Source organism: Macaca thibetana, chromosome 8, assembly GCF_024542745.1.
Source record: "Macaca thibetana thibetana isolate TM-01 chromosome 8, ASM2454274v1, whole genome shotgun sequence".
NCBI lineage: Eukaryota > Metazoa > Chordata > Mammalia > Primates > Cercopithecidae > Macaca > Macaca thibetana.
Window position 1 is genome coordinate 115919389 of NC_065585.1, and position 24932 is coordinate 115944320.

A 24932-nucleotide genomic window follows, 5' to 3' on the forward strand; every position below is an offset into this window, starting at 1 on the left:
TAGCAGCATGTCATTTCAAGCTATCAATTTCTAGAGTTGTTAGAGCAAGTAGCACCATACATGGTCATACCTGGCTCTGACAAATAACTGTGAGATTTTAGTGACAGCACAATAATCGTTTACTTCTCATTCACATCACAATCCATGGCAAGTTCAGTGTCTGTCTTATAAATGTTGACTCAAGGATCCAGTGTCCTTCCATCTTGCGATGCTGCCATCTTCAATATGTAGCCTCTAAGATTTGGTAGAAAGGAGAGAGATAGGAGGAGTGTGCAGTGTAGAAAATCATGCAATAGGCCTGGAGGAGTCACACAGTTGCTATCAGGCACGTTTGTTCCATTGACCTTAGTTCGGTCATATGGCTCCAACTAGAGGTTAAGGGGGCTGGGAAAAAAATCCCCTAGCTCTGTTTCTCTGAAGAAAAGGGAAACAAAGATGTTGGTGAACCCTAACTCATTAACGAACCCCTCTCCAACCCAGACCTCTGCAGAATTTTTACCTTTTCTCCCTAATGAGCTTTCTAATGTCATGAATTGGAGCTTCATGCAGTGTTGCTGCCTTGGTTTCTCCCCCAAAAATCAATCCTTTGGAAGTTGAAGAACGAAATATTTTTGAGAGAACACAGAGGACTAGTCAAGGGAATGTCATAACTGTGTTCTAGCAAAGTTGGCTATCAAGTGAAAACTTCAATTTAGTTCTAATATTGACTTCAATTTACAATAAGAAATAGAATGCCCTGAAAAAAAAAAAAAAGTCCATCAACATACTCTATTGAAGACTTGTCCAGATTAAGTGTTAAATTTACTTTTTAAAGGCCATCCTCTGAACTATGTGATATTTTCACAATTCAAGAGTCTCCTTTCTTTTCTTACTTCCTCCCAGAACTTCCCCTATGATATCTCCCATGTCTATGGATTCTTGCCTCACTGTACATTTACCAGTACTGGAATTTTTGAGTATTATAATGGCCAAGAGGTGTATTGCAATACCACTCTCAAACCAGTGGGTGATGCTATATAACATGGCCTCTTGTAGCTTGATAAATCTTCAGAGGGTTTAATAGGGTCAAGTTAATACCTATGAACCTTAGGTATTAATTGGGTTCATTAATTAGGTTCATGAACCTTATTTCATGAACTCTGTAAGGATACAGTTCTGAGAAAAGTCGCTTAATTACAAAGGATATTTCAGCGCTTAACCCTCACAGATTAATATAATAACAGCAAAGACAAACTACCTAGGTTCTTCATCTGAATCAATTATAAATTCAGCAAGAAAGTGGCTGACTTCATTTGGGGCTGGATGTAGATGAAAAAAGAAAGAGGCTTGAGGGTATGTGGGAATGGGAAGCGTCTTTTAATTGAATGATCCACTGGACAATGAAAAGGGATCCCTGCAGGAAGTCCTACGATTTAGGTTACTGCAAATAGGACTGGAAACATCTCTGTCTTCAGGTGTTGAGGAATTAGACATATTAAAATAGAAGGATCAGAGCTGGAGAGATGGGACTGCTTTGGGGAAGGTATTCTCCAAAGCATTTGGTACACAGAAATGTCTTCATGGGAGCCCTGTAGCAGGTTGGGCTTTTAACATGATAAGAAGGACATGATGGACATTTCTATCCGTGTTCTGGATGGAGACCCAGAAGTCCAGCTTACCTGTTTGTTTCTTACTCAAAACTGGAAGAACAAAATTCAGAACAATCTTGACAGAGGGCTATAGTGCACTGATAAGATACAATTCAAGAGAGATAAAACCCCACATTTAGTATCACATCATTTTCACTAGTAAAGGATGAAGCTTAGTAATTCAGAGCAAAAGATCTAGTTGATATTTGGTCATGCATGACTTTTGTTCATTTATTAAATTAATATATTTTGCTTGTGTAGCCAAGTACTATGAACCAGAGATACGTTTCCTATCCTCATGGATAGTATAGCTTTGATATGAATCAAAAATAAATAGGATCTTAGATTGCACTAATGGAAAAGTTATTTCAGGTAATTTAACAAGCATTCATTAAGCACCTACTGCATGCTAAACTGTGTCTTAAAGAAGGGGAGCTGCTGTGGTTTGAATATTTATCCCCTCCAGAATCCACATTGAAACTTAATCCTCAATGTGGCAGTGTTGAGAGGTGGGACTTTTACCAGGTGATTGGGTCATGAGGTCTCTGCCCTCATAAATGGACTAATCCATTCATGGATTAATGGATAAGTGGGGTAATGGATGAATGAATTATCATGGGAGTGGGACTGATGGCTTTATAAGAAGAGGAAGAGAGACCTGAACTGGCACACTCAGCCCCCTTATCATGTGATGCCCTGCATTGCCTTGGGACTCTGCAGAGAGTCCCAACCAGCAAGAAGGCCCTCACCAGATGCAGTCCCTCAACCTGGACTTCTCCTCTTCCATAATTGTAAAAAGTAAATTCTCATTCTTTATATATTACCCAGTTTTCTGTATTCTATTGTAGACAACAAAAAACAGACTAAGACAGGAGTTGAATGCTGAATGACAGAAAAAGGTGTGAACAATCATCTGATAAATTTCAATATAAAATGCTTAGTCAGGATTTCTTTAATTTTTCCATTGCCATAATGATGGAAAAGAAGTAGCAAACATATCTTTGAAGTCTTTCATTTTATTTTTAAAAACTGTATAAGAGTTACATGCCATACCACAATGAAAAAATATATTTTTTAATATTCAATAATAATGGTTTTACTGAATTGAGGGTAGGAGCTGATATTTTTAAATTGTATGAAAATGCATTTACAAATAAAAATAATAGTTTGAATTAACTCTAGACATATGTTATTGTCCTACACAGGAAGAAAGAATACAAACGTGAATTCTTCTAAAACTAATATGTACATTTAATGCAATTATAATTACAATGCCATGTTTTTTCTTTTAATTATTTTTTTCTTTTTAGAGACAGAGTCGCCCTCTGTTGCCCAGGCTGGAGTGTAGTGGTACAGTCATAGCTTACTGCAGGCTCAAATTCCTGGGGTCAAGAAATCCTCCTGCCTCAGCTTCTTAACTAGCTAGGACCACAGGCACACACCACCATGCCCTGCTCATTTCTTAATTTATTTTTTGTAGAGATGGGATTATCGCTATGTTGCCCTGGCTGGTCTTGAACTCCTGGCCTCAAGTGATCCTCTTGCCCCAGCCTCCACAATTGCTGTGATTACAGGCAAGAGCCAATGCACCAGGCCTAATGCCATGTCTTTTCAATGGGGCAAAATTAATTTAAAGTTTATATAGAAGAATTAATGTCCAAGAAAAGTCAAGAAAATTTGAAAAGGAAGAGTGAAGAAGATGACTTTCTCAATATTAAATATTATTTTTAAGCTAGGTAGTTACAGCTGGGAGTGGCGGCTCACACCTGTAATCCCAGCACTTTGGGAGGCTGAGGAGGGTAATATGCTGACATCCTGTCTCATAAAAAAATTTTTTTTTAATTAACTGGGCCTGATGGTGTGCACCTATAGTCTCAGCTACTTGGGAGGCTGAGATGGGAGGATTGCTTGAGCTAGGGAGGTCGAAGCTGCAGTGAGCCGTGATCATGACACTGCACTCCAGCCTGGGTGACAGAGTGACACCCTGTCTCAAAAATAAATAAAATAATATTTTTAAAAGCTATGTCATTAGAACAGTATATTATGCAAGAAGAGAGGAATCCGAGGAATAAACTAGAAAGTCCTGATACAGATCCAAGTTTATTTGGGAAAATTTATGTGTGAAAAAATGGTATTTCAACTCAGTGTGATTAGGGTGATTTATTTGATATATTATGTTGACATAATTGGCTATACATCTGGAAGAAAATGAAGTTAGATCCTACCTCATCCTTCTCTTACACATGCATACACACAGTCTTACACACATACACACAGTCCTACACGCATACACCATAAACATATCAATTCCATTTTGATTACATATCTAATAAGAAATTGACGCAATAGAAAGTTAGAAGAAAATTAGAATAGCTGTCTTCTAGCCAGCAGAAGACATTCTTAAACAAGACATGAGATTTAGAAACTATAAAGAAAAAGATGAACAAAAATCACTTGCATAAAAAGTTTAAAAAGTCCTTGGTAATCAAGGATTAAAAAATGGTAATCTGGTTGGAAAAACATTGACAACGCACAAAGGGTCACTTTCTCTATTTATTTAAAGAGCACCTATAAATTGATAGAAAAAAAGATGAATAACTTGATAAAATGAGCAAACAATATGGATAGACAAGTGACAGAGGGGAAATTTTATTTAAAAATAAATAGTTGAAAACAAAAAATATACAAAGAGATTATTAAGGTGGTAAAAATGTCATTTTTCACCCACAAGATTGGCAAAAATTCAAAGGATCAACACCAGCCTGATCAACATAGGGTAATGGACATTCTCAGACAGGGTGGAAGCCACAGCAGCTTTTGGGGAAAGTCATCAGGTAAGATATATGAACATTAGGAATACATGTTCTCTTTCATCCAGGCGTCTCAGTGGGACTCTCTACCTCATATAGAGCCATAAAGGCTCTAACAAATTAGGATGCATGCAGAAGGCTGTTTATTGTGGTAGTGCTCAGAGTGACAGGAAAAACTTGGACAAGGGGAATGGCTGAAGAACATATGCTCAGCCTCACCATGGAATATTATATAGCTATTAAAAATATGAGTTAGATCTGTCTGTGCATTAGCTCAGAGGGATGTTCATAATATTTTACTAAGTGGAAAAGAGTAGATAGCCAAGCAATATGTATCATATAATTTTGTATTTATTTTTTGGAAAAGATAAAAAGGCAAAATCCATTTAGTAGATATCAATATCTAGATAGATATATACATACACACATATATACACACATGCACACATATATTCTAAATATAAATATATGTATATGTATGTATATAAATAGACAACCACTTTACTTTAGAAGCAGGAGATTTAGCGAGGAATTGAAAATAAGGCAGAGAGAAAGGAAGGAAGGGAAGGGAAGAGAAGGGAAGGGAGGAAGGAGGGAAGAAAGGAATGGAGAGCCAGAGGGAGAAAGGGAAGGGAAAGGGAAGTTTACTCACCAAACATTGACTTTCCCCCCGAAATCTCTGAATAATACCAGAGCCAGTGGCCTCCTTGTCTCTGCATGCAGTACAGCCTCCCCAGAAGTCAGCTTGAGCCAATCTGAGAAGCACAATGTATTATAAGATAATACAAAAGGAAGCAGAGAGTGCCTTGGGACCACAGGGAGTGACACCTCTCAAATCACAGGTAGAAAGTGTCCTGCCACTCTCTCCCCTGGCCAGTCAAAACAGTTCTCCCGTGTTTGGTGTAAAAGCCACACAGAGGGACAATGAAGAAATGCAGCATCCTTGGGGGCAGGGATGAGGAGAGTGAGGTTATCTGGCAACTCCACTCAATGCGAGGAGGTTGAGGGACCTTATGCTATAAGGAAATACATTTAAGTTGAGATACAATATTGGTTTTCAAATGTTTGAAGGGCTTTCTTGTGGGGGAGGGGTCAACTTATGTATTGCCTTAGAAATAAGATATGGGGCAAAGAAGTTATAAGGAGGTGGCCGGGTGCAGTGGCTCACACCCGTAATCCTAGCACTTTGGGAGTCCAAGAGGGGCAGATCACTTGAGGTCAGGAGTTCAAGACAAGCCTGGCCAACATGGTGAAACACTGTCTTTATTAAAAATACAAAATTAGCTGGGCGTGGTGGCGCACACCTGTAATCCCAGCTACTCAGTAAGCTAAGGCACAAGAGTCGCTTGATCCCAGGAGGCAGAGGTCACAGTGAGCCAAGATCACGCCACTGCACTCCAGGCTGGCCAACAGGGTGAGACTCCATATCAAAAAACAAAATAAAACAAAATAAAAAACAAAAAAAAAAGTTATAAAGAGGCAGACTTCAGCTCTATGTAAACAAAACCTGCTAAGATTCCTTTGCACCCCTTTACATTTTCTGTAAAATGAGAACCATATCAGATGCTCTAATAATGACAGAGAGGTGCAGTGAGAAGATGGGTTAAATTCAGAAGTGGTCCTTGACTTTAGGTGCTCATTAAAATGACTTGGAGAGTTTTAAAATCCTGATGCTCTGGCTCCACCCACAGTTAATTCATTCATAACCTCTGGAGGTGGGACTCAGGCACTGATAATTTTTAAAGCTCCCAGGTGATTCCATTGTATAGCCATTGTGTAGCTGAGAACCATTGGTCTAAAATAATTATTAATTGACATCTGGGTAGTTGTGGAAAAAGCAGGTTTGACTTAAGGCAGATCTGGCACCATTTTTTTTTTAAGGGATCACTCACCTAATAATTGGAGCTAAAGGTCACGGTAAAGCAACTCTGGAGTGAAATACAGACCACATAGCCAGTCAATAGCATGAGGGATAGTGAAGGTAGCATAAGCAACCTTTGTCTACTTGTAGGCACATGCTAAGCAGTTCAGGATTGGCTGGCCTCAGAACTTTCCCCAAGAAGCTCCTGAATGGGAAGATGAGACACACCCACTGATGGAGTGAAAGTTTCTGGACTTTATGGAGGTCGGGGGAAAATCACTCAGAATACCTCTGTATCGTCTGTGGGCTGATTTCACTGGATATGATTTTATTAGCCACCAGTTTATCATGGGCCTGTAATTGATTAAATAAATGTATATACCCATTAAATAATTACAGCTTGGAAAGTGTTTCTTTTTTACTAAGGTTTTTTGTTTGTTTGTTTGTTTTTGTTGTTGTTTTGAGACAGAGTGTCTCTCTGTTGCCAGGCTGGAGTGCAGTGGCGCGATCTCAGCTCACTGCAACCTCCAGATCCCGGGTTCAAGTGATTCTCCTGCCTCAGCCTCCCAAGTATCTGGGACTACAGGCGCACGCCACCATGCCCAGCTAATTTTTGTATTTTTAGTAGCGACGGGGTTTCACCACGTTGGCCAGGATGGTCTCTTGACCTCGTGATCCCCCCACGTTGGCCTCCTAAAGTGTTTGGATTACAGGTGTGAGCCACTGTGCCCAGCCTTTTACTAAGTCTTAAAAAAAAATAAAATTGACACAAGAATGGTACATATTTGTGGGGTACAATGTGATGTTTTGATACGTATACACATTGTGTAATGATCAAATTAGGGTAATTAGCAAATCCATCTCAAATGTTTCTTTGTGGCAAGAACATTGTAAGTTCTCTCTTCTACCTATGTTGAAATATACAATACATTATTCAAAAAATAACAGATGCTGGTGAGGTTGTGGATAAAAGGGAAGGCTAATGTACACTGTTGGTGGGAATGTAAATTAGTTCAACCATTTGGGAAAGCAGTGTGGCGATTCCTCAAAGAGCTAAAAACAGAATTAACATTTGACCCAGCAATCTCATTACTGGGTATATATAGGAATATAAATTGTTCTGCCATAAAGACACATGCACTCATATGTTCATTGCAGTGCTATTCTCAATAGCAGAGACATGGAATCAACCTAAATGCCCATCAGTGGCAGATGGATAAGGAAAATGTGGTACATATACACCATGGAATGCTATGCAGCCATAAAAAAGAACGAGATCATGTCTTCTGCAGGAACATGGATGGAGCTGGAGGCTGTTATTCTAAGTGAAGTAGCACAGGAATAGAAAACAACATTCCGCATGTTCTCAGTTATAAGTGGGAGCTGAATGATGAGAACACATGGACACATAGAGGGGAGCAATAGACACTGGGGCCTAGATAAAGGTGGAGGGTGGGAGGAGGGAGAGAATCAGAAGAAATACCTTTTGGACACTAGGCTTAGTAGCTGGGTGAGGAAATAATCTGTACAACGAACCCTCATGACACAAGTTTACCTCTATAACAAACCTGCACGTTTACCCCTGAACCTAAAATAAAAGTTAAATAAAAAGAAATACACAATACATTATTGTTAACTATAGTCAACTCTGCTGTGCAACAGAATACCAGAACTTATCCCTCCCATCTGACTTTAACTGTGTACTGGTTGACCAATCTCTCATCATCCTCCCTCCCCACTCCCCTTAGAGAGTGATTCCCTTTTTATTTTATTTTATTTTTCAGAGACAGGGTCTCACTTTACTGCCCAGGCTGTAGTGCAGTGGTGCGATCATTGCTCACTGCAGCCTTGACCTCATGGGCCCAAGCGATCCTCCATCTCAGCTTCCTGAGTAGCTGAGATTGCAGGCGTGCACCACCATGCTTAGCTAATTTTTTATTTTTATTTTTTGTAGAAACGGGGTCTCGCGACGTTGCCCTGGCTGGTCTTGAACTCCTGGGCTCAAGCAATCCTCTCACCTTAGCCTCCCAAAGTTCTGGGATTACAGGCATGAGTCACCACGCCAATTTGAGAGTGATTCTTAATCACAGGCCACAGGATACTGCTCTTGCCCATTCCTAGTTTGTTCCAGCTGTATCAAACTGTTGGCTGAGCTGTGCTGCTCGTGGTGCTGAGCCAGACAAAGCCTGGTTGGGGATGTGTAATAAGGACACTGCGTAGCGAAGCAGCCCCAGAGACATCCAGGCAGCCAGAGATGGCGCACAAAGCATAAAGAGATAAACAGATAAATGCAAGGGTCTTTACATGTCGCTCCCTGGCCCTCCCCATGGCCCCGACTCTCCAATAAAGGAAATCAAGCTAAAGCTATGATGGGAGACAGAGGATAAAGCAGCAGCACCTGCCAAGAAGATGATGCATTCTGTATGAATCAGCCCAGTGACTCAGCATCTGATAAAGCTTATTTGGAGTGTTTAGGGCAAGGGAAGGAGTGATTCTGCTCTGCTTTGTGTGCTCAGGCCCCCGGGCATTGGCTGGCCCAAGGCTCCCCGCTGACATTGGCTGGCCCAGGGCTGGGCCAAGAGTTTCAAGAGAGATGAGGTCCAGAATGCCAAAGGGCTGGGGAAAAGTCTGCAAACCATGGCAAGGCAAGGAGCTGCAAGCCTGGAGGTCACTGGGAAAAGCAGACTAAGTTGCCTTCAAATATCAGAAGGGGCACTATGGGAGAGAGAAGCTGGATTTTCTCTCTGTGGCTCCAGAGGGCAGAACTGGGCTCGGGATTGGCCCATACATGAGCCAGACTGTGACTCAATCAAAAAAGGCCCCAACTTTATCAAAAGCTTTACTAGATAAATGATTGCACGGAAGGTAGTGAGCTGCCTGTTATTGGTGGTGTTCAAACACGGGCAGGATGACCACCTGGTGCAGATGTTGGGGATGGAGTAGGAATCAGGCAGCGTGCAAGTCCTGAACCAATCAATCTCTATGATCTACTTAGAATATTAAACATCTGGTGATGCATTTATGGCGCTTTCAAAATTCACCCTTTTTTTCCCTCAAAGTTTGATCTTCTGAACCTTGTTTGATTAGTAGTGGGAATAATCAAGTAGTTATTCCCAAGGGATCAACTGTGAATCTGTGAATCATGCTATGTTCTCCCAAATCCTTTCTTCCTCTCCTCCCTTCCCCTAATTCAGATGGCTAAGGCAGATCTCACTGACTGACCTCCAAAGTCTAATTTTTAAAAATATAACTAGATTTATGCCTCCTGTTCCGGATGCTGGGGGAGCTACAGAACAGAAAAGTTACAAGGAGCGAGCTCAAAAACAATTCTGCTAACCTCAGGCATTGATAAGGAGGAGGCGCTGTCCACAGAAAATGTAGCTGTTACTGATAATTAGACTTCCTTTTTTTTTTTTTTAAAGAAAAATAAAGTGAAGCTTCTTCTGGGGCATTGTTTTTTTCTTCTGGGCTAATGTTCTTATACTTGGTTTGGCACTAGGTTAGGTTGCAGGGAGCCATGGAGATGATCCATTCCCGATTCTTCATTGTCCAGATGGAAGAAACCAAGGCCCAGGGGCAAAGTGATTGGTCCAAGGTCACCCAGTGTCTCGGGGCACACCTAGGACTGTAATCAGGCTTTCATGGACCTGGTCCGGGTTCTCCCACTTTTTCATGGACCTCGAAGATTCCCCCAGGCTGCCTCCTGAAAAGGGCTGGGGTCCTAGCGGCCCTAGGACATTGGGCAAACAAGGCGCTGGGCCTCCATGTTGTGCTTCCATAGTCCTGATCCTGAACGGGAAAACTCAGCCCCTGACCACACAGCTCTCCTTTAAGCCCCTTTGTTTCACACGGTTTTCAAAGTCTGCCACCCCCAGTGGGGCTGCCTGTGCCCACCCTGTCGACCCATTGCCCCAACTGTCAGCCCCTTGACTTCTCTCCTGGGGCTCAAACATCCCTGGCTCCAAAATGGACGGCTCAGTTTCTTCCCCAAGAATTAGCTGCACCTCCAGGGTTCCTGGATTTCCCCCTCCTTGTCAGGGGTTGGGGTGGCTGCCACAGGATTCTCCCTGCTCTCAGCAGAAGGAACTTCAGCAGTTGGAGACCAGCAAACCCCTCTGGACACAGATCTGATTTCTTAATTGGGAAGGCTCAGTGCAAAATAAAAATTCAGGGCCACTGGTTCAAAAACTATGAAGAATTTCAAGACTGTCACAGTAGCCCCTTAAACCAAACGTGGATCTGCGAGGGTCCCACACCCATGAAGCCCACCCTGCTTGGCTGGGTTCCAAGAGGATGGGGACAATGATTGCTTAAGCTCCGTGGATCAAGGAGCCCAGAGAGGCCTTCAGGCTCTCCACGTATCTGCTCTGATCACTCCTAAACACAATTCTGTTTCTTCCAGGCCTGGCGGCTCAGTCCAGGGACCTCATCAGTGTGATGTTTCCAGGAGAAGGCGTTTCAATACCTCCTGTGCCCTCTTCTCCAGCACAAGGCCCCTCTCCATCCCACCCTCTTTATGTCTGACTCTTTACTATTTAAATGGGCCAAGTGGCGCGTGTGTAATGTGAAGGTTAAGTTCAGTGGGGCCAGGGAACTGTGAGACTGTGTTTTGGACTGGGACAGAGGGCCGGGCTAACCGCGTGAGAGGGGCGCCCAGCTGGGCAAGCGAGTTCAGGCTCTTCCCTCCCGGGAGCACCAAGCGGCCGCACCTCAGGGTCTCCCCTGGAGCCAGCACAGCCATTCGCGGTGATGATGCGCCCCCCGGCGCCCCTAGCCCGGTGCTGCACCGGCCCCCACCTCCCGGCTTCCAGAAAGCTCCCCTTGCGTTCCGCGGCATTCTTTGGGCGTGAGTCATGCAGGTTTGCAGCCAGCCCCAAAGGGGGTGTGTGCCAGCCGACCGCTATAAATACGGCGCCTCCCAGTGCTCACCACGCGGCGTCGCCAGGAGGAGCGCGCGGGCACCGGGTGCCGCTGACCGGTGAGATGTCCCCATCTTCCCTACCCTTGCGCAGAGCTACACCGGGACGGAGGGGCGGGCAGGGTTTGGTAGCCAGGCAGAGAGGGATGACAGAGCTCGCAGTCACAACCCTTGCGCTTTCGACGGAGCCCAGGAAGCCAGGGAGGGGAGGTGGCCGAAGCCCCATCACCAGGCAGCTGAACCAGGGGCCCCGGCGCAACCGCTGCCTGAGCGCACGAGCTCCAACCACAATTCTGTGGGGGATAAATAGAGCGGATATAATGATCATCCTTTCGCAAAGATGGGGAAACTGAGACTTGGAGACCTGCCGCGTTGCGGGAGACCCAGGCTAGCAGGTGACGGAGCTGGCCTGCACGGAGCTCCTTCCTGCAGCATGTCCCCTGCGAAGATGCGGATCTCTCAGTTGTGGCTCTCGGCTTGCATGCATGAGTCATCCAGTCTTCTTCTAAGTTCTCTAGCTCTCTGGACACTGTGCCTGTAAGTATGAGCCTGCGGATTTAAGTATATGCTGCAACCACCGAAATCCTACTTTTTCTGCCTCCTAATGCATCTGAGGTGCATCAGAGAAAAGTCACACAAGCTCCACCAGGCCTCAGACCTCTGATTCCACGGTTTCATTTTACAGATGATAATCTGAGACCTGGAGAGGTTTAGGACTGGTGCCAACACTAAACAGCAAATAAGTATCAGAATTGGGATTACAGCCAAAGCCTCCTGACCTTCCAGAATTTCTGGACCTAGTTAAAAAAAAAAAAAAAAAAAAAGAAAAAGAAGCTGATTTTTATTTTTATTTTTTAAAGGGAGAGGTTAGGAATTTAAAGGTAAGTACAGATACAAAAAAAAAAAAAAGATGCCCATGAGAATGTAAGTTATAATAGTAGTGGGGCATTGGGCACAACTGAAACGGCCAATCTTGTGAGAATAGTAAAATAAACTTGGGTCCGTGAGAAAGTGGAGTATTACATAGCCACAAAAGTATGTTGTTAAAGAATATTTGAAGATGGTGAATGTGAAGGATCTGATTGTATAAACTGCATGGAAGACAGAAGGAAATATACCACGGTGCTAACATTTGCCTCTGGGTGGTATGAATTACAGGTGACTATTTTTCTTATTTTCCTTTTGGTTTAGTTTTCTCCATTTGAAGAGGCAGATAGGAGCCGGGGCTTTGGGATTAAAACCCTCACCAGCCGTTGCCCTCTTCGCTGTCTTCCCGTCCTCCCCACAGCTCCCTGTTCATGGTCATTGATTTTCTTTCTTTCTCTTTCTTTCATTCTTCCTTTCTTTCTTTTTCTTTCTTTCTTTCTTTCTTTCTTTCTTTCTTTCTTTCTTTCTTTCTTTCTTTCTCTTTCTTTCTTTCCTTCTTTCTCTCTCTCTTTTTCTTTCTTTCTTTCTCTTTCTTTCTTCTTTCTTCATTTCTTTCTATTATTATTATTATTATCATTATTATTTCTGAGATCAAATCACACTCTGTTGCCCAGGCTGGAGTGCAGTAGCACGATCTCGGCTCACTGCAACCTCCGCCATCCAGATTCAAGCAATTCTCGTGTCTCAGCCTCTGAGTAGCTGGGACTACAAACACAAGCTGCTACACCCGGCTTATTTTTGTATTTTTAGTAGAGACAGGGTTTCACCACCTTAGCCAGGCTGGTCTCGAACTCCTTAAGTAATCTGCCTGCCTTGGCCTCCCAAAGTGCCGGGATGACAGGCGTGAATCACTGCGCCCCACCAGGTCATTGATTTTCTTAAGCCTCCAGCCCTGCCCTGCTTGGAAATGTTTTGGGAAGTTGCTCAGTTCAAAGCTCCCAGGAGAGTGTGCCTGGAGCAGAGTTGCTCTCAAAGTCAGCCTGCTCCCCACCCCATCTCCTCCTCCTCTTCACCTGCACAGCCCCTTTGTCCACAGAACTGGCCTTTTCTGGTAGAAGGAGCAAGGCCAGGTGGTTTAAGCCTTCTTAGGGGGAATAAGGCTGTGTGGGAGTGCTGGGGACTCGAGGGCCTTGGCCTTGACATGGCTCTTCCACCCAGAGCAGCTGGCAGCCAGGCTCCCAGGAGGCAGAGGAGATGAGGGGGGAGGTGAGTCTGAGCAAAGGAAAGGAGGTCGGCTCTGTAGTCATGGTTCTAGAACATTCCTCGGATCAGCAGCATCCACATCACCTGCAGACTGGCTGAAAAAGCCAATTCTGACTCAGAACCAACATTATAACCAGCCCTGCAGTGATTCATAAGTATGTTAAAAAGTGGTCAATCATTTCACCAAAGCAGAGCCACACAGTCCGGGGGACCACAGGTGGCCTCTGTGTGCTTGTCTCGGTTTTCCTGCCCCTCTCCAGACATGTTGATTAGACACTGCCAATGCCCAGCCTCAGACCTCAGTCTAATTTTGAAGTAGTCAGAATTTACTATGATTACATAAGACCCTCTTGTTTACAGAACACATTCTCCTCTCTGAGGTGTGGATTAGATCCATTTTACAGATGAAGAAACTGAGGCTTAGATATTTAAGTGACTTGGAATCAAGGAAAGAACACTGGACTAGGGGTCGGGAGGGCTGGGAGCTCATCCTGGGGTTACCATGAGCATGCTGTGGGCCCTATGGAGTCCCATGCCCTCTCTGGGCTTCAGCCTCACTGCTAAGGTGGAGGGGTTGGGTGAGAGAACGACCCCCTTCCCAGCTCTGAGCTGGATGGCTCACCAGGGACCCCAGGCTCTCTATGCCCGCTGCTGAGTCTGGAATTCCTTTCCTGTATCTTGCCTTTGGCTGCCCCATTCTTCAGGGCCCAATACCCTGTCTTCTGGTCAGAACCTAGTTCTGAATGGGTTTTTCCAGAAGTTGTTGCTTTCAGGAGCCCCTGGCCGAGATGTTTCTGGCTGGCTTTTTCTCTCCGGCATGACAAAGGCTCTGTTCCTGCTGGAGGCATTTCAGGGCTCAGTGGGCAGCTGGGGCAGAGCCCGTGAGACCACAGCCTTCCTGGTGAGCCCGGTCTCCACCACCCACCCCGTCTGTGGGGAAGGCGCTGACCCCATCTCTTCTCCCACGCTGCTCCCTGGCTCTGTGTGTCTGATTACTTCTCGTGAGAGGCACTCCTTGTTAATGTGCTACTGAGTGTCCAGATGGGCCTGCTGAGTTGAGCGGGCTTTGGATGTGAACCATTGCAGGAAGGGGAACCCTACCTTCCTGTTGGTTTTGTTATGGGAAATGGGTGAGCTCAGATAAGCAGTTCTTAGGAGGGGAGATGGTAGGGGCGGGGTGCAGGGGGAGGGGTTTCTGTTTTATGCAACAGCCTCAGCTTCTGGGAAAGGGTCCATTGTGTAAGACCGGGGCTGTGGCCTGTGCCCCCTGGCTCAGGGCAGCCAGCCCAGTGGTGGCAGGAACACTGGCAGGGCAGCCTGCTGTGGGCTTAGAGGGGATGGGCCGTGTGGAGGGCCTGGCAGAGCAAAAGGACTCATCCTTCCAAAGGGACTTTTCTCTGGGAAGGTTGCTCCTCGGGCCACTGCGAACTCGCTCTACTCTCTGAAGGGAATTGTCCTTCCTGGCTTCCACTACTTCCACCCCTGAAAGCACAGGCAGCCAGGTCCAAGCCTCCCACTAGGGATGCAGATGGATTCGGTGTGAAGGAATGGCTGCTGCTGCCTCCGGCTCTTGAAAATCAAGTTCAGGTGGTGCTGAGACCCCCTGGGGGCTGCAGCGCTGTGGTGGATGGGGAGTGTCTGCTGGGGTGAAGATTTAGATGCACACTGCAGAGGACGTGGCTGGTCTGTGGGATGCAGTCCCTCTGTGGAGGTGGCATGGGGAGGGACGGATGCGTGACCTAAGGCGGGTATTTTCAGTGTCTGACATGATCGATACCACTCTGGGCAAGGAGGCCAGGATGCAGAAAGCCTGTGTGCCTCGCTGATTGCGGGGGAGGATGTGGCTTGGACAAGAGCCTGGCTCCTCCCATGCCAGGGTTCTTGTTTTGGCCACTCAGCGTTGCTGTCCCGCAGTCCCTCCCTCTCTGCACCTCCTGCCTTCGCTTTCCTTTGAGGTGTCCCTGGCAAGTCTGGTTCTTTCCCCCATTTCCTCAGGAATAAAAGTGCAGCAGTGCCTGCTGTGGGGACAGCCGAGGGCAGTGAGGCCCTGGGGAGCTGCTGCAGGCGGCAGGTGGGCGGGACGCCAGCAGGCTGTCTAAGCTGTTCCCATGATGGTCTCCTGTTCTCTGCAAACAGAGGCGTGCGAGGACTCCAGAATTGGAGGCACGATGAAGACTCTGCTGCTGTTTGTGGGGCTACTGCTGACCTGGGAGAGTGGGCAGGTCCTGGGGGACCAGACGGTCTCGGACAATGAGCTCCAGGGTGAGTACACCAAGCGTGACGTTCCTCTGGCCACAGGGTGATGAGGTCAGAGGGCAGGGTAGCCAACTCCGCTCAGTGCCTCTCTATCAGGCCCCAGTGTTACAGACTGTTTTTATCTTTTGCACTGGGTCTGGGTGCCTGTGTCTGGGCCCCCTCTGAGCCTCTGCTCCCAGGCCCCTGGTTCAGGCTCTGCGTGCATTAGACTGCCGGCATTTGCAGGCATTTCCCAAGCACTTTCAGCTGCTGCATTTCATTCAGCTGTTCCCTTCCCAGGCCCCTTGGCCCAGCTCCCAGGCCTCCTCCACGAAGCTGTGTCTGGACCACTGGAGCTCTTATCCCTCTCCCCTTTGGAGTGCCCAGAGCTTGTCCCTCCTGTGAGCTGACTGCTTCTGCAGGATCATTGTTAAAAACCCAGATCAGACATGGGTGTGAGTCTGTTTCACCTCTTCTCAGCTGGGTGACTTTGGGCCACTATCTTGATCTCATGACACTTCCCCCACCCCCCGTTTTATTGAGATACAATTAACAAATAAAAATTGTGTGTATTTAAGGTATATGACATGATGTTTTGAAATGCACATACATTGAAATGATGACCACTTTGTATGGTGGGATGGTGGGAAGACTTAAAATCTACTCTCTTAGCAAATTTCCAGTTATAATATGGTGTTATTAACTATAAGCACCACCTGTATGTTAGACCTCCACAATGTACTCCTCCTACCTGATTGACACTTTGACCCTACCTATCATATCACACTTCCCATGTCTCCCTCTGCGAAGTGGGCATGGTAGGGGGCTGGAGCATTATGTAAACTGCACATGAAGTGTTTGGCGCAGTGCTTGGCATGGGATAAATACCAGTGAAGTAGCACTTACGTGACACAGTGTTTCACTGCATTTGTTATCAGTGCTACGCCTTATTTACTCATCTTATTCCTGTCACCTGGCACTGCATTGGAACAAAGAAATACACATGTCTGGTTAAACTGAACTCTAGAAAGATTTGTGTCCAAAATGACAAATTTTATATTTTGATGCTTCAGAGCTGACACTTCTGGGTTTTTTTTTTTTTTTTTTTTTTTTTTTTCCTTGACAAGTTTCTTCTGCACCCGGCTCATTCTCCAGGGGCTCATGGCAGTGGTTGGGCATAGCTCTGGGTGTGCCAGCTCCCATGGTCTGCATTTCTGAGCAGTAGGGTGTAGTCAGCAAGGAGCCTGTGATGGGAGCCTGTGCCAGGGAAAGGCTGGGGCCATGCTGCTGCCTGCCGGCAGGGGTGGGGGTCCCAGCCTTGACAGCCCCTGAACTGAACGGGCCTTTCTGGCCATTCCAGCTCATTCCAGGGTTACATCCCGAGGCCACGTCTTCCTCTTGCCTCATGCTACCTCTTGCACTTCTCTTGCAGAAATGTCTGATCAGGGAAGTAAGTACCTCAATAAGGAAATTCAAAATGCTGTCAACGGGGTGAAAGAGATAAAGACTCTCATAGAAAAGACAAATGAAGAGCGCAAGACACTGCTCAGCAACCTAGAGGAAGCCAAGAAGAAGAAAGAGGTCAGGAGAAGCCACGAACGCCGCCCTGCCTCGACCATCCCACTGGAAAGGAGGGAGGGGGTCACTGCACGGTGCCTTGCTGGGTTGCCATGGTGACCCGCAGTCCTCCCAGGCTGTGTCAGCTGATGCTGGGGCTGTAGTTAAGAAGTAGGAAAGGTTCATTCGCTTTTGAAAGCATCAGGGAGTGAGATCTTGGATCAGGTTTTGTTATAAGCCTGGCCCAGGGCCTAATGCCCAGATTCATTTCAATAGATGCTTCTAAACCCTGACCACGTAGTAGTTCCAAGCAGGCTCTGGATGGGGTGGCGGCGGGGGCCCAGACGGGGGTGGTGTCCAACCTTCAGGAAGCTTATCTAGTCGGGTTGATACGGTTAGGGTTAAGGCAGGCACACTGCACCCCACGTCTTCCTAGAGTTCTGGACTACTTCATGAAGAAACATCTTAAGCCCAGTAGTGGATATAGCAGGTCTAGCCTGTGCTTAATGATTCGACAAAACTAAAACACTATAATTCAATGAACAACTTATTTAAGAAATCAAGTCTCCTTAAGAGTATCCTACAAACCTCCTCTCACGGTCGCCCTACTTCAGATGCTAAGATGTAGCTACCTGCCAGCTTCATGATCCATCATGCATGTTAAAAGCATTTCAAAGGCTCTGAGAAGTTGTGCAGTAAAGAAACCTGTGTAACTCCATGAAACCCAGAGTTTTCCAAATTGACCAGGGAATTCATTTTTTTTTTTTTCTGGCTGCTTTGAGCACAGCTCCATGGAAGCCACTTCAGGGAATGCTGGCCTGGATGCAGCTCTACCTTTTTTTCAAGCTTCATGCCCTTTCTTGGCCTCAGTATCAGTTCTCACCGTTCTTTTTTTTTTTTTTTTTTGAGATGGAGTCTTGCTCTGTTGCCCAGGCTGGAGTGCAATGGCACAATCTCAGCTCACTGCAACCTCCACCTCCAGGGTTCAAGTGATTCCCCGCCTCAGCATCCTGAGTAGCTGGGATTACAGGCACGCGCCACCACACCCAGCTAATTTTTTGTATTTTTAGTAGAGGTGGGGTTTCACCATATTGGCCAGGCTGGTCTCGAACTCTTAACTTTGGCCTCTTGGTCTGCCTGCCTTGGCCTCCCACAGTGCTGGGATTAACAGGCCAGTTCTCACCATTCTGTGAGAATCCTCAAATAGCTCCTGGGGAAGGAGCATGTCTCATGCTCACACTTTTGTGGTTATCACTGGAGTTTGACCTTCAACAATTCTGGTTTTATAATAAAGCACATCACATTTGGAGAAAAGAGCGTGTCTCAAAGAGCTACAACTAAGAGCTACTTCTTAGTTGAGGAGTAGGTGAGCCAGAAGGAAAGGAAGTAGGCAGCATGGGTGGCACTTGTGTCTTGGCTCAGAGGGAGGTGGGCTGTCTTTGCCCAGCAGGGAACAGGGGATGATGGAGCAGGACAAAGACCTCACGTAACTCTGGGGTGTGGATAGGCTAATTTTTTTTTGAAGACTAACACACTTATTTATAGAGACTTTAATATAGAAAAGTAGAAGAGGAAAAGTTTTTCCATAATCCTTTTGCCCAAGGACAAGTCACTGTTAACATTTGATCTATTTCTTCCTATTCTTTTCCTCTGTGCTTTTTTGACAGTGGCTATGCACAAAATTATGAATTTTTCACATAAACAGTACATATGATAATATTCAAAATGGACTATAAACATCCTTTGTAATGATGTACCATTTACTCTTTGTAGGAACCACAGTTTGTTTAACCTGTCTCTTTTAAGCATCTGAGTGATTCTGATTTTATTTTTTTTGCCATAAGTTAATACTGTACCGAATATTTTTAAGCATCTTTTTCTTTGTCAGGGGATTCCTTTGAGATAGAGTCTTTGTTTCGTTTTGTTTTGTTTTTTGAGATAGAGTCTCGCTCTGTCACCCAGGCTGGAGTGTAGTGGTTTGATCTCGGTTCACTGCAACCTCCGCCTTGCGGGTTCAAGCGATTCTCCTGCCTCAGCATCCCAAGTAGCTGGGAGTGCAGGTGCGCACCACCACACCAGCTAATTTTTGTATTTTTAGTAGAGACGGGGTTTCACCATGTTGGCCAGGCTGGTCTCGAACTTCTGACCTCAAGTAATATGCCCGCCTTGGCCTCCCAAAGTGCTGGGATTACAGGTGTGAGCCGCTGCACCTGGCCTGAGATAGATTCTTAGAGAATTATTGGGTCAAATGGCAAGGACCCATCAGAGAATTTTGACAGCTGGTGTGGCTTTGGTGTTGAAAGCCTGCCATTCCCTTTGCATGCCAGGGGGCATGGTTGCAATAGAAAGATAAGATTCAGGGAGTCTGCAGCCTGCTTTGGAAGATGAAATTTAAATACCAGAAGCAGAGAATAGAAAATGAGGCTTCAGTGAGAGGGTAGTCACTGAGTAGATGATCAGCGCACTAAATCAGAGAGAGGTGCTGTCCACATGGGTTCCAGGAGCTGGGAAGCTTCTAGGAGTTAGGGAACAGTTGGATCTTAAAGGGTGAGTGGATTCTTCAAGCCGGTGGGAAGGGGATTCCAGGTGGGTGAATGAAGGGAAGCCTGAACTGGAGCAGGGGTGCACACTTGCATGCTGGGTGGCCATCCTGTGGGAAGGCCTGCCCTGGGCAGAGGGCCTGGCACCCAGCACCTCCTTGAGTGTGTGAGCCTGTGGTCTCTGTGTGGCTCAGCCAGCCTCGTGTCTTCCTGTAGGATGCCCTAAATGAGACCAGGGAATCAGAGACAAAGCTGAAGGAGTTCCCAGGAGTGTGCAATGAGACCATGATGGCCCTCTGGGAAGAGTGTAAGCCCTGCCTGAAACAGACCTGCATGAAGTTCTACGCACGTGTCTGCAGAAGTGGCTCGGGCCTGGTTGGCCGCCAGGTGAAAAGGGACACATCAGTGGCCAAGGCTGAGTGGGGAAGGACGGGAGCCTAGTGAAATATGCTTCATTCCACATGCCAGATGCAATTGATTAGTATTGGCTGGCTGCATTGGGTCCCAGAGTGCCATGCTCCATTGGTGATGTCTGGCATGAGTAGTGAGAGTGGAGTCATCAAAAGGATGTAGGCCAGGTATCTACCTTCTCTTAGAAAACTCATGCAGCAGTGCTTAGCTGGATGACATAACCGCTTTATGGGATGGCAGAGCCCTGTGTCCACTTATGTGGAAGGATTTAAGAATTTTTTTTTTTTTTTTTTTTTTTGAGACAGGGTCTCACTCTGTCACCCAGGCTAGGGTGCAGTGGTGTGATCATGTTTCACTGCAGCTTTGACCTCCTGGGTTCAGGTGATCCTCCCACCTCAGCCTCCTAAGTAGCTGGGACCAGAGGCACACACCACCATACCCAGCTAAGTTTTGTATTTTTTTTGTAAACATGGGGTTTGGCCAAGTTGCCCCGGCTGGTCTCAAACTCCTAAGCTCAAGTAATCCTCCGACCTCAGCCTCCCAAATTGTTGGGATTACAGATGTGTGCCACTGTGCCCAGCCAATGTAAGATTTTTTTAGTGTATTAGTATTGCTCCTGTCCTCTGCTGCAGGGCTTTTTTGATTGGGACTCAGTGAATTGCTCCAGTCCCTGAAGTCACATCAGTTGGCCCTTAGCTGAGCAGGGGGTGGATATCATTGGTGGCCAAAGATGACCGTGGATGAACCTGAAATGTTGGGCCTTGTGACTCTTATGGCCTCCCAGGTGTCTCAAAACTGTCCCCCATGGAGGGAGGTAAAAGGAAAGGGCGTGGACCTGACAGTTGGGGTGCTGGGGGCTGGTCCCGCTGGGCTGTTGGTCACTTGCTGTGTGACTGTTACAGCCATGGGCAGGGCCTGGCCTGGCTCCCGAGGGAGTGGGAGGCCAGAAGGCCATGGCCTTGGTGAGCTTCTCCTAATTGTGCCCATGCTGGCTGTCCCAGCTCGAGGAGTTCCTGAACCAGAGCTCACCCTTCTACTTCTGGATAAACGGCGACCGCATAGACTCCCTGCTGGAGAACGACCGGCAGCAGACACACATGATGGATGTCATGCAGGACCGCTTCAGCCGCGCATCCAGCATCATGGACGAGCTCTTCCAGGACAGGTTCTTCGCCCGGGAGCCCCAGGACTCCTACCACTTCCTGCCCTTCAGCCTGCCCCACCGGAGGCCTCACTTCTTCTTTCCCAAGTCCCGCATCGTCCGCAGCTTGATGCCCTTTTCTCCCTATGAGCCCCTGAACTTCCATGCCATGTTCCAGCCCTTCCTTGAGATGATACACGAGGCTCAGCAGGCCATGGACATCCACTTCCACAGCCCGGCCTTCCAGCACCCGCCCACGGAATTCATACGAGGTGAGAAGGGGTGGAAGCTCACGGCCTTTTGAGTAACCCGTTAGATGCTGAGAACCATGCCGAGGGCTCAGTGGGTGTCATCTCGATTTTTCCCCAGCAATATCACAAGGGTGATATTATCCTTATTTAAAGAGGAAGAAAAGTGAGCTGGGCATGGTGGCTCATGCCTGTGATGCCAGCACTTTGGGCGGCCAAGGCGGGAGGATCACTTGAGGCCAGGAATTTGAGACCAGCCTGGCCAAGACAGTGAGATCCTCTCTCTACAAAAATAAAAACTTAAAAAAATTAACCGAGTGTGGTAGTGCACACCTGTAGTCCCAGCTACTTGGGAGGCTGGGGCAAGAGAGTCACCTGAGCCTAGAAGTTGGAGGCTGCAGTGATCTATGATTGCACCATTGCACTCCAGCCTGGGCAACAGAGTGAGACTCTGTCTCTAAATAAAAAATAAATAAAAATAACAATAGGAATCAGTGGGTTCCATCTCTGCATGGCTGGATGACTGACTCTTCTTCCCTCGTGTGTCCCCAGAAGGTGACGACGACCGGACTGTGTGCCGGGAGATCCGCCACAACTCCACGGGCTGCCTGCGGATGAAGGACCAGTGTGACAAGTGCCGGGAGATCTTGTCTGTGGGTGAGTCGGGGTCCAGACCACAAGCTGCCCCTTCCTATACCTTTTGTCCTGGGGTCACTGGGGCCTCACTGGTACTGCCTTTATGGTGTCAGACAGATAAGCGTTTGGATTCCAGCTCTGCCGCCTTTGAGCTGTGACCTGGGGCAGGTCCTGAGCTTCACGCGGCTTGGGTTCCTCATCTTAGAATGAGAGGATGATGCGAGGCTGTCCCTGAAGTCGGTGAGACGTCGATAGAGATGTAAAAGTGCCCTCCACCCCATCGGGCCCGTGTTGAAAAAAGCTTGTCGAAAAAAGTCATCCCCCTGGGACTCCCCAGTGATTCTGTTCCCAAGTGCCAAGCATTGTAGGCATCTTCATTTTCCTCTGCAGATTATGAAATTGCAGACAGTATGTATTTTGTTTAACAAAACTGACCAGAGGCCAGGCACTGTTCTAAACACTCGACATACATTTCCTCAGAATGACCCTCTGAGGAAACTGAGCCGTAAAAAGGTTAATAACTTATCCAAGATTGACCCCGACATGGGTGAGCTGGGCTTCAATCTTAGGGCACTGTGTTCTCTCCCAGGGCCCCTCGCAGCCTCTGGCCACAGAAGTCACAGATCTCAGTACCTGGGAATCCAAGCAACAGTCCCTTTGGTTGGCTGGTTGGTCCCCTAGGCAAAGGGAATATTTCCCTTCAACTGTCTCCCTCCGTTTCATCAGCTCTCTTTATGGGTTAACTTCTTTCCACTTAGAGATAACAGCTGTGACAGTGTTCGGACTAGTTCCTAGTACACAGCAGTTCATACTCAGAAAGAGTTAATTGTTTCCCCTTGTAAACAGCTCATCGGTCTGGTGGCTTTGCTCTTACTTAATGCTTAGTTTGAGTTTCCCATGGCAGGCCGCCAGGGTCTAGTTAAACATTCCTAGCCTCACTCCTGTAATTTTAGAAGCCACTGCAAAATAAACAGTCGTGCTTTAAGAGGCTGAAGTGTAAGTCGCTGCAGATGAGTGCACAACCAGGCCTTGGGGTTTTTTCTATAAAAATATCATAGAGTGGCATCAATTACATGGTACCTCACCACAAGAAAGTTAGTCACGTTAGGGCCTGAAGAAAAGATGTCCAGATGCCTGGGCCCAGGTTGGACCTCTTGTGCTGATTTTTACTCTGTTGTTGCAGGCTGGGCTCAGGTCTGGCGCCAATCTTAATCGTCATTGATTACAGCTGAGAGTGCAGCTGGTGCCAGTCTTACCAGTCATTGATTATAGCTGGAGTACAGTGGTTCTATCTTGGCTCACTGCAACCTCTGCCTCCTGGGTTCAAGTGATTCTCCTGCCTCAGCCTCCCCAGTAGCTGGGAGTGCAGGTGTGCACCACCACACCTAGCTAATTTTTGTATTTTTAGTAGAGACAGGGTTTCACTTTGCTGGCCAGGCTGGTCTTGAATTCCTGACCTCAAGTAATCTGCCCGCCTCAGCCTCCCAAAGTTCTGGGATTACAGGTGTGAGCCACCGTGCCTGGCCTGAGATAGATTCTTAGAGGATTATTGGTAAGAGTAATTCTGTAAGCTGAGCTAAATAGTCCATACTGAAGAGGACTGCCTACTGTTATTTAAGGTGCTTGCAACCATATAAGCATGTACTGCCTGGGACCTCTAGATCAGGATTTCTCAATTTCAGTGCTATTGATTTTTTTTTTTTTTTTTTTTTTTTTTTTGAGACAGGGTGTCTCTCTATCACCCAGTGGCTGCAGCCTGATCCACCTGCCTCAGCCTCCTGAGTAACAGACTACACGGGTGCGCCACCATGCTTGGCTAATTTTTTTATTTTTAGTAGAGATGGGGTCTTGCTATGTTGCCCAAGCTGGTCTCCAACTCCTGGGCTCAAGTGAGCCTCCTACCTCGGCCTCCCAGAGTGCTGGGATTACAGGTGTGAGCAGTGCCCACATTTTGGGCCAGGTCATTCTTTGTCGTGGGGGCCTGTCCTGAGCAGTCACGGGTGTTTGGCAGCACTCCTGGCCTCTACCCACTAGAGGGCAGCAGCTCCCTTCCCTTCGTTGTGACAACTAACTTCAGAACTTACTAAATCTCCCTGGGCGACAGCGTCACCCCAGTAGAGAACCTCTATTCTAGACTAATCCTCGGCTCTCAAGGATTTTTCTTATTTTATTTTATTTATTTATTTATTTTTAAGACAGAGTCTCACTCTATCACCCAGGCTGGAATGCGGCAGCACAGTCTTCACTCACTGCAACCTCTGCTTCCTGGGTTCAAGCGATTCTCCTGCCCCAGCCTCCTGAGTAGCTGGGATTACAGGTGTGCGCCACCACGCCTGGCTAATTTTTGTATTTTTAATAGAGACAGGGTTTCACCATATTGGCCAGGCTGGTCTCAAACTCGTGACCTCAAGTGATCAGCCTGCCTCAGCCTCCCAAAGTGCTGGGATTACAGGTGTGAGCCACCACGCCTGGCTGATTTTTTTTTATTTTTAAATTATTTTTTGGTAAAATAGTGAAGATTATTCATTACATGTTTATTTTCAACCTGGCATCTTGTTAGTAATTCTGTTTCTTTCCCCACCTAACATTTTATTTTACTATAAATAATTGCAGTCATCATCCTAAAGCATAGGCACAATCTCCCTTCCCCTAACTCACATCTGATATACCTGCCTCTGGATATTTTTGAAATAACTTCGGGGGAGAAAAATAGTAGTTTTAAGAGCTAGTGGGCAGTTTCCAGCTCTTAATGAATCTGGCAACCTGCAGCTCAGGGCCAAGAGGAATGAATTCTCTTTTCCCTGCCCTCTTGATGAA

The 24932-nt window shown here is 46.6% G+C and overlaps 1 protein-coding gene across 18 annotated transcripts in view; it reads left to right on the forward strand.

Annotated features, from left to right (window-relative positions):
* The window catches only part of LOC126961761 (lymphokine-activated killer T-cell-originated protein kinase), a 394985-nt gene that overhangs the window by 366524 nt on the left and 3529 nt on the right, over positions 1–24932 (forward strand). For 7 of the 18 annotated variants that reach the window (XM_050802441.1, XM_050802435.1, XM_050802445.1 and 4 more), the window contains exons 2-7: positions 11234–11277; positions 15484–15609; positions 17015–17163; positions 19896–20066; positions 21092–21503; positions 22032–22136. In XM_050802441.1, the coding sequence (XP_050658398.1) occupies positions 15516–15609; positions 17015–17163; positions 19896–20066; positions 21092–21503; positions 22032–22136 (931 nt within the window). In that variant the 5' untranslated portion in view covers positions 11234–11277; positions 15484–15515. Of the gene's footprint in view, positions 1–2219; positions 2224–5384; positions 5389–6542; positions 6572–9229; positions 9234–9579; positions 9584–11229; positions 11278–14742; positions 14935–15483; positions 15610–17014; positions 17164–19895; positions 20067–21091; positions 21504–22031; positions 22137–24932 lie in introns of those variants that run through there. The other 11 variants (XM_050802430.1, XM_050802431.1, XM_050802433.1 and 8 more) reach the window with 8 other exon arrangements.